This window comes from Bos taurus, chromosome 4 (assembly GCF_002263795.3).
Source record: "Bos taurus isolate L1 Dominette 01449 registration number 42190680 breed Hereford chromosome 4, ARS-UCD2.0, whole genome shotgun sequence".
NCBI classification, from domain to species: Eukaryota; Metazoa; Chordata; class Mammalia; order Artiodactyla; family Bovidae; genus Bos; species Bos taurus.
The window spans coordinates 48,504,867-48,519,420 of NC_037331.1; the positions used below are offsets into that span (position 1 = coordinate 48,504,867).

Sequence of the window (14,554 nt, forward strand, 5' to 3'; positions counted from 1 at the left end):
AAACTAATTTAAATTTAAATTTAAATATTTTAAGTTACTTCCATCATTGCTTTTAATTCTTTTGATAGAATATCCCAAAAATAATTTAGCTTTGTAACTTATGAAGATACATAATTAACTTCCTTTACCAATATATTCACCCAATAACTTTAACATGCAGCTGCATATAATATTAAGGTATAGCAATCCACTAAAAGAACATATGTTAAAAACAGAAACAATCAGCTGAAATAAAATACAATGGCACATGACCAGTATGTATCTACCAAGCAAAATGGGTTACCAGAGGTGAAGGTTGAGTAGTAATAACAAAAGTAATACATGTGATTAAATCTTTACATACTTTTAAAAATAGCAATGGAATTTTAAAGAATATTTGTAGGGTATAAAAACCTTAAATCAAGTTTTATTGATATTTTGAATGAATGAATGAATGAAATGAATGAATACCTGAATGAATGACTACTGCAGTCATAATAATATTTAACACCTTTGGATGTTCACAAAAATTTGGAATACACAGAGAAAATGACTTGAATACAAACAAACTAGTTGAAATTCAACGTGGTTCACAGTAAAGATGCAATGGCTTTCTATTTGTAGAACAAAGAATCTCAACCTAAAACATATATACAACTAAAATATTTTCAAGTGCAATTATCCAAGGCTTTAAAAAGAATATATACATTTTACTATGTAATTCTTTCTTACCCCCTCCCCCTGCCACCTCCCTGTATTTTTTGATGTTTGGCATAAGTGAACAACAAACCAGAAAGGAATATGCATTTTTAAAGACTGATTTACTCATGTTCTTTTAAGAGCAACACACAACCATTTATAAATATAGCCTTTTAAAAAAGCACCCTTATATAAAACAGTGGGGGATGAAAAATCCCTGCTATACATATGAAGCACAATTTAAGCCCAATACAACTGACCAATCAAAATTAGTGAATGCACTGCATCTCTCTGCAGTGGAGAGAAGCGACAAGGTAGGCTGTCATTCTGCAAAAGCTGCCCAGAACAGGCTTTCCTCTGAAAAGCAGTGCCATTCCTTTTTAGAAAGACTGAATCTAAGTGTTGTCTCTGGAGACAAGAAGCCTTCAGTATGTTAAATTACTTTCATTATGTATTTTCAGATGCTTATTGATTCCACAGTAGGAAGAGTGAGAGACTGCAGCAGCCTCCAAGCAGCACTACATGTTCCATACATTAGCAGTACTGCTGAAACAATGGCATAGTACAGACACATATTTTCATTAAGGTCTCTTCCGAAGAGGTGTTTATGACCCTCTTTCCCGGTCCTCTACTAACCAGTGAACAAAATGAATCAATCAAAACTGGAAACGCTTCAACTACATCAAGAATCTTTCAAATCTTTAGCAGAGGTAAGCTGTGCTCCTTATTATAGTATTCAGCTGCTTTTGAACCAGCATAGTGGGGTAAAATTACTTTGAAAAATTTCAGCCTAAATTTTAAGAGTTTATTTGCTTAATTCTACTTATTGCTAAACATGTATCTTTTAGATCTATTTAAGATATGGTATATTTTAAATGTAATTTTTTAGGACGGTATGTTAAATATAAAGAATATTCTTTGTTGAATCACGATGAAGATCCCAGCTTTTTAAATCACTTCAAATTACTAAATATCCTAATGTCATTACTAGTCTTTCTCAAGTGTTCAAAAAACTATTATATTTCTTGAAAGAATCAGGTTTATTATTTAGCTATTATTACTCAATTTTAGCTTAAGTTTATTATTGGGCATGTTCACTGAAAATTATTTAATTTGCAGTTACATTTTATATCACCCTTTATATTTCAACTACATGAACATTTCATCAAGGAAATTTATAGTATTTATCATGGAATCTGTTTTAACCAGTTAAAATTCAAACCCTGTGCTAATAAGCAAGCTATAATATTTTACAGCAAGAAATACTGTTAAATTATTATAAAGACAAGAAGGAATGACAGTACTTTCAATGTATGCTAATTGCTCATAATCTCTGAAAATACACCTTAACTTCTAAAATGAGAGCAGAAATTGGTTTAAAAAAACACAATGTCTGTAATGTTAACTCTGTTACTGAATAACAATTTTTAGTCTTCGTTAGGAAAAGAGAATATTTTTACTTAAAGAAACCTTTAAATGTATGCATAAGCTATGGCTCTAATTATACATACAGTTTCCTTACTTTGATAACAAATATTGTGTATGGTGTTAAATAAGCACAACCAAAGTAACTTTCAATTAATTGAAAATTATTAGGAACCTTATTGCTTAACTACTTTTTTCTTTTTCACAAGGGCTCAAAGCAGCTAATTCAGTATTTACAACTGACAATATGAAGAATGCATCTGATCCATCATCTCCATCTCCCTAGCTGTCTGAACCATAAACTGCAGGATATTCTTGCAACACATGATTTTAAGACATTAAGGAGTTAAAACTGGAGAACAGAGGTCTACATGACTGCTGGGATTATAACACATCAATAGTAATAATACTAAGAAGATGCCATATAAAATAGCCACAAAATGAAAAACAATGTAACTGAAAAACCCTGAAAACAAAATGGTGAGCATTTTTAAAGGAGAACTTTATACTACAACATTACCAGAATCGTGGAGCCACCAATTCTTGAAGAAACAATGAAACATGGATTGCCAAAAGAAATGACATACATTATCAGCAAGCTAATGAGGCTTTATCAAGTATTTTTCTGCACTAAATATTCAGATATTCATATCAATTAATATTACTAAAGAATTTTTCCATCTGAGTTTTATGACCAATTATGTGTCCTCTTCTAATGAAAACAAACCAAATTAAATAGCAGATGGTTTTTATCAAGAGAACATGGACTGGACTTACAAAGCAAGTTATGTGACCAAGAAATCATTTCAAAGTAATGAGGACTGCTATAGAAGTAGATTTACATTTGTAACAAAAGGATGTCTAAAAACATTTTAGAAGCTAGGAACTTTATGTTTCCTTTCTGTTTTCACATGTTCTGGAAAATAAAGAAACATCATCATAAACTCTCTCAAAGGGAAACATAACGCCTATCATTTGAGGAAGTTTCTCTCGGTTGTGACTTTTTAAGGTAAAACAAACACAAGTATTTTGTACTGGTCTTTAGAAATCCATCAGCCAACTAAATCTTACAATTCATGCAGTTGAAGTACTGAAGAGAAAAATGAAAGAATTCCTACAAGACATGAAATAAAACACAGCTACTTCATGTTGTCAGGTAAAAAAAATCATATCCAAATCTGTCAATGACATCATGTTATCATATTGTGGAAAACTGCTATAGTGAGCCAAAAGGCCCATAAGGCAACAACAAACAGGTAGGTCAGAAGATGCATGCAGCCCACAGCACTGTTTAACATTTACAAGAGAAAAGAATCTTGATCTACAGTTCAATGCCTTTCCCTCCGTTATTGCCTAAAATTGACACTTCTAACTGCTGTGACAAAGATCTGATGTTTTAATCTGTCAGTTCTGAAAATCTGGCACACTATAAAATTCTCATTTTTATAGGATTTCAATGCTGGCTAAGACTTTCACTTACTCAAATATATGCCTTTAGTAATACTTTATATTAAGCTCAAAAGAAATTAATGTTATCAGCATTTGTGTTTCTGAAATACTACCTCTAAAATAATATGCATAAATAAAACTGTATTCTAAAACTTGTCAAAGGTTACAACAAGTGAAAGGCTAACATAAGTTCTGAAAACTGTTAGCTTTTATAATTTGTTATGGTTTTGCAGGCAAAATGCTGTACTTGAAATGTGAAATATAGTTGGTTGTATCATTTATATTTTAATATATGAATTACTGACATTTTAGCCCAGCAAATCAGACATTATTTTTATAAATTACTCTAAACTTCTATATTAAAACATAAATATGCATGAATTAGCAAGAGTTGGTTTTTTTTTTTAATTTTCCTTAAAATGATATATACTGGGTGATTTATACAAAAGGTTTTATAGGGAATGTGAAAATTTAATAGATTCCTCAGAAAATGGGTTTCAGATACTCCTTTTTCCCTAAAATTTCATTTTTTATTTAAAAAAATTCTGCTTAATAAAATCAATTGATATATTCTTTTAAACTATCACAAAAATGGCTATTTCTTAAGTGATATTAAATTTCCATTTTCTCCTTCTAAATGATATGAAAGGGTGTGGTCACAAATCATTCATTCATAGAAGTGATTAGTGCTCTTTTACCAAGGTTTGTGGTGTTTTATTTCAAAATACTGTCTTTTTTCTTCCAATTTTTGCTCTTTGTAAAGTTCAGTGCAAAATATGAAATATTTATCATTTTCCTACTTCAGTGGGAAAAAACTCCAGATATCCCCAAGCACACTGTAGACTTCTGAATATGAATTTCAATCAGGAACAAGGACAAAGTGATTTAAAACAAACTAGGGCTCTGTGCCATTTATCATTTTAAATGAAGATTTCTCCTGTTCATTTGAAATCTCATGGGAATAATTACACCTACACTAATTGTGCCACAACATGTTAAAACAGCATTTATTTTCCACCTACTTACAATATTTAAAATGAAATCTTAAAACACTGGGCTAAAATTACTTTTGCATACTGGGTAGTTTTATTATACAAAAATACACTGTATCTCAAATAATAACCTTGAAAAACCCTAATAAGAAAAACCTTTTTAGTTTATTAAATAATTTCAAGCCATATAGAAGCAATCCCCAATAGTTATTTCTTCAAATGGACCAATTTCCTTTTACATCAAAACAATGTAATCCTGACATTTCTACATTTTCCATTAACAGTTTATAAAGTTAAAAATTAAACTAAGTACACAATAAAATTTTTTTTCACAATAAACACAGGTTTTGTACGTCATTTAAATTGCTGAATATCAAATAGTTTATTCTATTTCACTTTCTAGGGAAAAAACAGCTGCTCCAAAAGAATGTGTTTTTCTCCCATTCTGGAAATCAACATGCAGTCTGAATCTAACATTACAGTGCGAGATGACATTGATGACATCAACACCAATATGTACCAACCACTATCATATCCATTAAGCTTTCAAGTGTCTCTCACCGGATTTCTTATGTTAGAAATTGTGTTGGGACTTGGCAGCAACCTCACCGTATTGGTACTTTACTGCATGAAATCCAACTTAATCAATTCTGTCAGTAACATTATTACAATGAATCTTCATGTACTTGATGTAATCATTTGTGTGGGATGTATTCCTCTAACTATAGTTATCCTTCTGCTTTCACTGGAGAGTAACACTGCTCTCATCTGCTGTTTCCATGAGGCCTGTGTATCTTTTGCAAGTGTCTCAACAGCAATCAACGTGTTCGCTATCACTTTGGACAGATACGACATCTCTGTAAAGCCTGCAAACCGAATTCTGACAATGGGCAGAGCTGCAATGCTAATGATATCCATTTGGATTTTTTCGTTTTTCTCTTTCCTGATTCCCTTTATTGAGGTAAATTTTTTCAGCCTTCAAAGTGGAAATACATGGGAAAACAAGACACTTTTGTGTGTCAGCACAAATGAATACTACACTGAACTGGGAATGTATTATCACCTGCTAGTACAGATTCCAATATTCTTTTTCACTGTCATAGTGATGTTAATCACATACAGCAAAATACTTCAGGCTCTCAATATTCGAATAGGCACAAGATTCTCAACAGGGCAGAAGAAGAAAGCAAGAAAGAAAAAGACAATCTCTCTAACCACACAACACGAGACTACAGACATGTCACAAGGCAGTGGTGGGAGAAATGTAGTCTTTGGTGTTAGAACTTCAGTGTCTGTAATAATCGCTCTCCGGCGAGCTATGAAACGACACCGTGAACGACGAGAAAGGCAAAAGAGAGTCTTCAAAATGTCTTTATTGATTATTTCTACATTTCTTCTCTGCTGGACACCAATTTCTGTTTTAAATACCACCATTTTATGTTTAGGCCCAAGTGACCTTTTAGTAAAATTAAGGTTGTGTTTTCTAGTCATGGGTTATGGAACAACTATATTTCACCCTCTATTATATGCATTTACTAGACAAAAATTTCAAAAGGTCTTAAAAAGTAAAATGAAAAAGCGAGTTGTTTCCATAGTAGAAGCTGATCCCATGCCTAATAATGCTGTAATACACAACTCTTGGATAGATCCTAAAAGAAACAAAAAACTCACCTTTGAAGATAGTGAAATAAGAGAAAAATGTTTAGTACCTCAGGTTGTCACAGACTAGGGAAAGTCTAAGTTTCACCAAACCCACATTCAAAATTTTAAATTGTAAAAAATGAATTACTGCCAAATATAAGAAAAACAATTTAAGTATAGGTTATGTTGTAAACTTTCAATGTAAATGTCAAGATTAGATTAGGTCATATATATTCAATTTCTTCATTACTTAATGTATTTGTTGCATGGCAGTTTGTTAAGGTAATATCATGTGTATATTTTGTCAATATTATGTCCATCAGAAGATATTCATGTAAGTCATATTTTCTAAAGAATAAATACATAGCCTTAAAACACTGTATAACTTTAAAATATAACTGACACAGGTATCCTTGCATTTTTTTATAAAGTGTATTTGTTTCTAAGCCACAAACTATAGATATATTTATATGTTAATAACTGGAATAGTGTTTTAATGTAAACCAAAATTATGGGTTCCAAACAATCAAAACAACCCAGGATTTTGTATACTGCTATATTATGTTTTCTAACATAGTCTACTTGCTATAATGTTTGATGCATCAAAAGTAATGACCTATTTATGAAACTTTATCCTTTTTGGAATGTAGGAAATTGCAGGATTTATCAGGATTTTAAAATTCAAAAAGAAAAAAACAAACAACTGTATATGTACATCAAGACAGGGAAACTTTCGAAATTCAAGTTTATTATGAAGAAAAGTTTGATTTTTTAAGATCAAGGGCACTATGCCTATAATATACAAATGAACTGACAATAAAAAGAAGGAAGAAAACCAAAGTTTCTTTCTTCCTTCCTCACTTTGGTTGAGTTAAACAAAATGCTCTGGATTAATACAGTATACAGGCAAAAACCAGAACATTAAAATAAACTGACATCCTAACTTTATATTCAAGTTGGACTTCTTGTATAACAGAAATTAACTACTAAAATCTGAATTCTAGGAATGGGGGAAAAAAGACTTTATGTCATTATAGAAAAGTCACCTACTTATAATTTTAGATACATAGCAACTTTAGAGTAATAAAATTTATACAATGTTCCTACACTATCAGAGCTCCCAAGTGTTTCAAAATACTCTAGTTCTTTTCAACTCTGAAAATCACTAAAGTGGCAATAAATCTTGTGAATGTTTTTTACTCTACAACACATAAACTTAAAGCATTTGCCTCCAATCCTCAATTCATATTAGAAAACTATGAAATTACTAATCCCAATTATAGATATCAGGTTTGAGAATCTTATATCAAACAAGGATTTTCCAAGTGTTATAATCTAATAGTAAGTGCTAATTATCATTGTATATGAAAACTAGCAATAAGTTATTTAAAGTAGGCAAATACTTGCTACCTTGTAATTGGTTAACTGAACAATTCTTTATTCTGTTTTTTCATACTGTATTCACTAAATTAAGTAGCAACTCATTTTTAAATAAAAAAATTTGTCAAACAATTCAATAACAATCTCTCATTGAAAGAAACTGTTTTCATCAGGTGGTCTTCTATAATTAAAAATTAAATGCTGGACTCTTAAGAAAAAAAACAGTAATACACCACTTTTGTGTAAATAAATGAAATTCACCCAGTCTAGTTTACTGAACTATCTTATATCTTGGGGAAAAGAGCACCATGCAATAGCTTGAATTCACTGAGATTACATGAGAAATTCAATAGTGATATATTTCTGATAATAATTGACATAATGTCAAATCTTAGCAAAGGAACAGTTTCCTTCTGCCTTACTTTGTACTCTTTAATAGAATTAAAGAAATGTCTCAATTTGACAATATGAAGCATAAACAAGTAGGACTAATATTTTGAAACTCTTAAGAGATATCAGGATTTCATACAGACATCAAAAAATTTTTTGTTAGATAAGTATATCTAGCACAGAGTATCTTCTAACATACTCCTTAAATTTTTTAAACTAATTTTATACTTGGATTTCTGAGCATAAATATTTTAATATCGAGTTTTTAATCTAAGTGAAAATCAGACTATTTTTAAAGTTTTCATATTAAGAAAAACTCTTTATGTTTTAAATATTTTTCATCTTCAAGTCTATAAACACGCCAAAAAACTCAGTTAAAAACCACTTTTCTAATAAATCTGTCTAAACTGCCTTATTGCCTTCTTGTTCTCTGTAATAAGAAAACTAACAAAATAAGAAATAAACAGCAAACATTATAACGTTTCCCTCTAAACTATTACTATTTCTACACTTGACACAAGAACAACTAACAAGCATTTCTGCCCACCTGTAGTAATCTTTCAGATATATAGAAGTGTACCCAATGATCTATAATCAAGGATATTCATATTTACTAGATAACCTCTGATAGCTTGTTAGTGTTAAATAATGTGTAACTTGTAAACTAAAATAACATTTATGTTGAAACTTCAGTTTTTAAAAACAAGTCACAAATATGTTTGCAATAGCTGATCTCAGCTTAAAAAGAAAGAACGAGAAGCTTAGACAACCTTTTTTTAAATGCTTATTCAATGAAAAGGTGAATTATTTTTATTCTTCTTACAATGGCTCTTACTATAACGTAAACTTTTTACTTCAAATAATTTTATTTTTAAAAGCATTAATGCAAATTTTTCATGTTAGAATGAAGTTTTAAATGCAAAAGCAATAAAGGTAACAATAAATTCAATATGGGATCTTCTTAAGATCATTTTTTTTAACCCACTTGCCACAAATCACATTCACAGATACCAATTGCTATACAGCTGTGTTAGTTCTTAAAAACTACAGAAACAACTATTATTTTAAAAACTAACTAAAGAAGAATGTTCAACAAGATATGGAACTACTATTTTTTTTATTTGTTTCCTAATTTAAGGTCATTGTTATTCTACCAACTTGTACCCAACAGATGTTCAAACATATTAAAAAAGAATTATTTACAATTATGCTTTAATTAAAAATGCCATTCCTAATAATTCTGTACTTCTCACTCATGATAAGTCAATTTTTAGGTATGTGGTCTGTTTTTTTAATCCCCCAAATAAAGTTATAGCAAAATTCAGCTGTCTGGACGGACATTAAAAAATCAAACTCCTGAGATTTTACTGAGATTAGACTTTTAAATGCAAAAACCTAAAAGTATAAGAAAGCAAGTGCTTTATTTGTAGAGCTTTCTTCAATACAGTAACTTCAAGACTACTTTCCAAAGCCAATAAAACTTTTGGCTTTATTATATTTTATGACTATACAGTCAAGTAAGCTTTGTAATTTTATTAACATTTGAATCCTTACAAAGTAGAAGGCATTATGGAAGAGAGTTATATGGCAGAAACTTATGTATTACCCTCAGAGCTTAAAAAATAGAATCAACGTAGTAAAAAGTATGAAAATACCTATAAAAAAATCAGAATGTGGTATTTTAAAAGAATCAAATTCTTGATAAGAAAAGAATTATGTTGGATTTAAGAACAGTAAAAATAAAAGGAAAGCTACTAAATAAGTGTATTCTGGAAACAGAAAACACAGTTCTTTGTAGAAGAAAAGTAATACAGCAGTGAGAACTTATCTGGTAAGTTAAATTAGAACCCCAAGACGGAGGTCTTCAATGCGAGCAGAGAAATCTGAGCAGGGGAATAATGCAGTAGGAAGTGAGCTACAAAAAACAAACAACAAAAAAGCAATATGTAGAAGAGCTGATGAAGACACAGCAGTGGGAAACTGAAAAACCAAACAGTTGGGTAAAACCCAGGATAGGAAGCTGCTGCCATCACTTGATAGGTAATGAAAGACCCGGCAAAAAGTGCTGGCAGCTCTGCAAAGCAGCATATACATGTGACAGGCAACATTAAGGCAGAATCAGTGAAGTATCCAACTGACTAGAAAGCCAACTGGTATAAAAGACTGAAGAATTAAAAATGATGGCCGTAAGAAGGACCACAAGAAATGAGATTTCCTCAATGATCTAAGAACTTTTTAAACTATGCTTTGAATAAAGCATTAATACATAGGTAACAAGGACAAAAACAAAAATTTCTGGCAAAGCAGAAAATTCAATTAAGTAAAATAAATAACAGTATTCAAGAATGTTCTAGTTATTACAAATATTCAAAATGAAAACTCCAATTCGATGTTTTATATTATCTACTTTATATTTTTCACATATTGGTTTATTGAGTTTTTCCATTAAACGTATTATTTTCCTCTTTGGTAATTTTTTTAACTACAAAAAATTTTAAACACTGGCCAAATTTGACATATACAAAGTAAAAAATATAAATATGATCCTTTGTGTCTTTCCTAATAATTTATTATAAATTACCCATCCAACTCATTATATACATATCACCTTCATTCTTTGTCAATGGCTACATAAAAATAATTTTTAAAAATTAAAAAAAATCATATAAGCAAAGTTTCTGAAAAACAATATTGATAAAATATCAAGTACTTAAACTTTTTTATAATATAATTAAATAGCTTCAAATTACATTTCAAAAAGTAAGAAAGGTAACTTAACAAATTATGGAACAGCTTAGTTTTCTAAATGGAAGTTAAAAGCAAGGGAAAAACACATAAAATAATCTATTTCTTTTCTTCATTTCCACTCTGTAAGATAAGAAATACAAAAACCAGAGAAAACTTCAGACAGTTATTTTCTTTACATTTCAGAGATGGATACCCATATATACCCCTTCTGGATAACAGCTGCCTATGGGACCAAAAGTGAACTCAAAGAAAGCTAAACATGAGATGACGAGCAATAAATGTTAGGGAAGAGAGAAGCTCAGATCCTATTATAAACAAGAAATACAAGGAGATAATTAAACTCAGAAAAACTAGGGAAAAGATCCAAAAATACTCAGAGATGCTTAACTCCTAGAGAAATACAAAGAGAACATAGAATTACAGACCTGAGTTCACAAAAGACAATTAATTTGAAGACTCTTCCTAAAAATCATTCAAAACAGTGAAAGAATTAAAATGCAGTCAACAGACTAGACAGAGCAGTAATATGATAAAGAATACTATAACAATTCACAAACATCTGGAACAAAACAGTACTAAGATGTAGAAACAAATGGGACATTGGGTTCATCATTTATACGAACGCTATCACCTTCTAAAGAATACTCATTTTTGCGAGAGAAAAAGATGAGCAAATTTAACACAGTAATATTTCTCCCCTGGCTCGTGATAAAATAACGTGTGAAAATAACCCTAAGTATCTCTACCCTTCTATTCACACTTTTCTTTTTTTAACAGACCTCTATACACTGTATCTGTGGCTTTCAAGGATGACAGCTTTGTATTTACACCAACAAGTGGTAAAAAGTGCTGTCACTCCTGTCAGGGCCACCAATATTAACTTCATACCAGTATCAAACCCTGAAGCATCAAGTAAGATAGAAATGGAGAGCTGAGTTTGTCTGGGATTGAGGTCATTCTCCTCACCTTGCTTCCATGTAAGCAATTATTTAATGTCATATATTTCTGAGAGCCATTCAGCAAGGCAGACTACCAAAACACATCACCAACTTTTCAGGGAGAAAAGAAAAAGGAACAAGAGAAGATAATAAGGTTATGAGGAATCACTTTCTGCAGAGACAGTTTAGGACATACAATACTAGAAAGTGATGCAAAATGAAAACATATTAACTTAACATAAAATTTTTTTAATGTTAATACTAATAAATCAGAGTTCGGGCCATATGAGACACAGACTGTAGGAATGAGAAATATATTAATACATGGAACTGACACATAGACACAGCAGCCATTAATAGTACACACAATCCCACATGTCATACTATCATGGAATACTGATTGGGTGGAGAAGAAACAAAGATACGTATTTCACTCTAATATTGTTAATACCTCACTCAGGGCAGGCTGAAATGTAAAAAAATCAAATTATATGTCTACACTTTAAGAATTTTCTTTCCAATTCTTAAAAACCTTTAGTCTTTCTTTTGCTATTAAATCTCTTCAAAGTATCACTTCTTACAAACAACAAAATGCTAGCAAACTGTAGCTACCTAACTTTATAAACTGTCTTTAACCCAAATAATACAATAATAGTCTGTAATACTAATGTAACCTTTCATAATGCTTCCCTAGAAAAAGTGACTGATAAATACCAATGGATGAGTAAATATTTGAGAAACTGAAAGGAACAACTTTTAAACTTATTAATCTTGTTTCAGTTTCAGTTCAGTTCAGTCGCACCGTCGTATCCAACTCTTTGCAACCCCATGGACTGCAGCACATCAGGCTTCCCTGTCCATCTTGTTTAGGAGAGTTTCTCAAAACATAGCCCCCTTTATCAGAATCTCCATGGTGTTTATCTGAATACTCCAATTTCTGGGCCCTACTTTTACTTAATGAAGCAGAACCTCTATGGCTGCATCCAAATAACAAGTTTTAATAAGTTCTCTTAGATGATTTGTGTGTTAAAGATTAAGAACCATTACTTTATATACTAGAAGATAGACTATCACAGCGACAGACATTCAAATAACTATTAAACCAAAAGATATAGAAGCAATTCTGAACTCATTTCAGGCCACAATGCCTACTTAAGGAAAAAAAAATTAAGCACACTTCATTTTACCTTATAAAATTCTTAGTTGGACCTATATACAGTTAGGGGAAGCACACTGACTGAAACTGCCCACCCTGGCCAGGCACCACAGTAACCATTCGCATGAGTTGTTTTAGGACAGGAGGCCCTGGTAAGGAACACGGAGCTAATAAGCCATCACCAACAGAAAGAGTTCAGGAAAGGTCAAAAGGAGACACCACATGTCTGACCACCTCCCAGAATCCTTCTCTCTGGCATCCATCTTGGCTGAACAAGGCCTGCACCACCAGGAAGGACTCTGAGTCAGAATGACTGGCTAAAGACAACCTGGAAACTAATCCCATCACCATAACCCTAGACTGTGAGTCACTTGACAGAGCAGTTCTCCTGGGTTCCCTTACCCTACTGCTCTCCACCCGGGTGCCCTTTCCCAATAAAATCTCTTGCTTTGTTGGCACATGTGTCTCCTCGGACAATTCATTTCTGAGTGTTAGACAACAGCCCAGTTTCTTGGAAGGGGTCCCTTTTCCTGCAACAGTACTACAGTTCACCAGGACATTTATTTCCTTAAGAACTAAAATTTGGGAATTCCCTAGCGGATCAGTGGTAGGACTTTGTGAGCACTGCTGTGGGTCCAGGTTCAATCCCTAGGGTAGGAACTAAGATCCTACCAACCACACTGCATGATCAACGGAAAAAAAATTTATTTTCTAAAAAGAAGTTTTCTAGGCAACGTGTGTATAGTGCTTAGTCACATCCAACTCTTTGTAACCCGTTGGACTGTAGCCCACCAGGCTCCTCTGCCTGTGGGATTTTTCAAGCAAGAATACTGGAGTGGCTTGCCATGTCCCACTCCAGAGGATTTTCCTTTAAAAATCATACACTAAGATAAAATAATACCAAACACAAAGACAATACTGTAAAGTGTTACTTCATTCAGCCATTATACTCAGTTAATTACAAATCGTACAACTACTGTCTGTCATAATGTTACCTTATTCTGACCAGAAAGTAAGCACTATATTTGCATGTTTTTATTCATTTCAATACAAAATTTATTACTTCTAAAATAAGTTCACAAGGAAAATACTAAAAAATTCATTTTGTGTATCTTTTGAACAGATGTCACTCAAATTAGGTAGACAGTTTCAGTCAAATATTTTTCCTATATTATTGAAATTTCCTTTGTGCCATCAACACAATTAAGGAAATATCAGCTACTCTTTGGTAGTTTATGACAACTTTAATTTCCTATTTGGTTCTATAACAGTTTAAGTAACACTGGTAATCAGTGTTATTTAAATACTTCAAAGAGTAGAACAAAAACACTACTCTGGGAACATTTCTTATTAACCTTACACTAAGAATTCTTTCCAAAAACACTGATATTATCTACTGCTATAATTCTTTTGCTTTTTAGCACTTTCACTGAATCACAGAACTCCAGAGCATGCTGGTATTACTGAAAATGGGCTGCTAATGAATACAATTTAAATATACAAAGGAAGTTCAGGTGATTGAATATAGCCACCATACAGAAAAACATCTCCCAAAAAATACATTTCAGATAAACAATGACTTTGGTGCAGGATTTCCTGGAGTCTCTTAAGTCCTTTGAAATTGTGTGTAAAATTTAAAAGGCATATGTGTGCATGTGTTTCTCTGGAACAAATCTCTACAAAACTCAGAAAGATTCTCACAAAAGCAAGTGACCCAAAACTAAAACTATGCTTAAAGTTAGGAAGTAAGAAAGGAA

The 14,554-nt window shown here is 31.7% G+C and overlaps 2 protein-coding genes across 4 annotated transcripts in view; one reads left to right on the plus strand and one right to left on the minus strand.

Moving 5' to 3' along the window:
* The window catches only part of COG5 (component of oligomeric golgi complex 5), a 275,549-nt gene that overhangs the window by 207,696 nt on the left and 53,299 nt on the right, over nucleotides 1-14,554 (minus strand). The gene's annotated exons all lie outside the window — the stretch shown is intronic.
* Nucleotides 1,003-10,240, plus strand: GPR22 (G protein-coupled receptor 22). Of its 3 annotated transcripts, none has more exons than XM_010804224.4 (3): nucleotides 1,003-1,388; nucleotides 2,313-3,359; nucleotides 4,948-10,240. In XM_010804224.4, exon 3 carries the CDS (start codon nucleotides 4,972-4,974, stop codon nucleotides 6,271-6,273), a length of 1,302 nt encoding a protein of 433 aa, XP_010802526.1. In that variant the 5' UTR covers nucleotides 1,003-1,388; nucleotides 2,313-3,359; nucleotides 4,948-4,971; the 3' UTR covers nucleotides 6,274-10,240. The 3 variants fall into 3 exon arrangements, with proteins under 3 accessions (XP_010802526.1, XP_005205500.1, NP_001192364.1); XM_005205443.5 differs by having other exon boundaries at nucleotides 2,313-3,259; NM_001205435.1 differs by lacking the exon at nucleotides 1,003-1,388 and having other exon boundaries at nucleotides 3,320-3,359; nucleotides 4,948-6,873.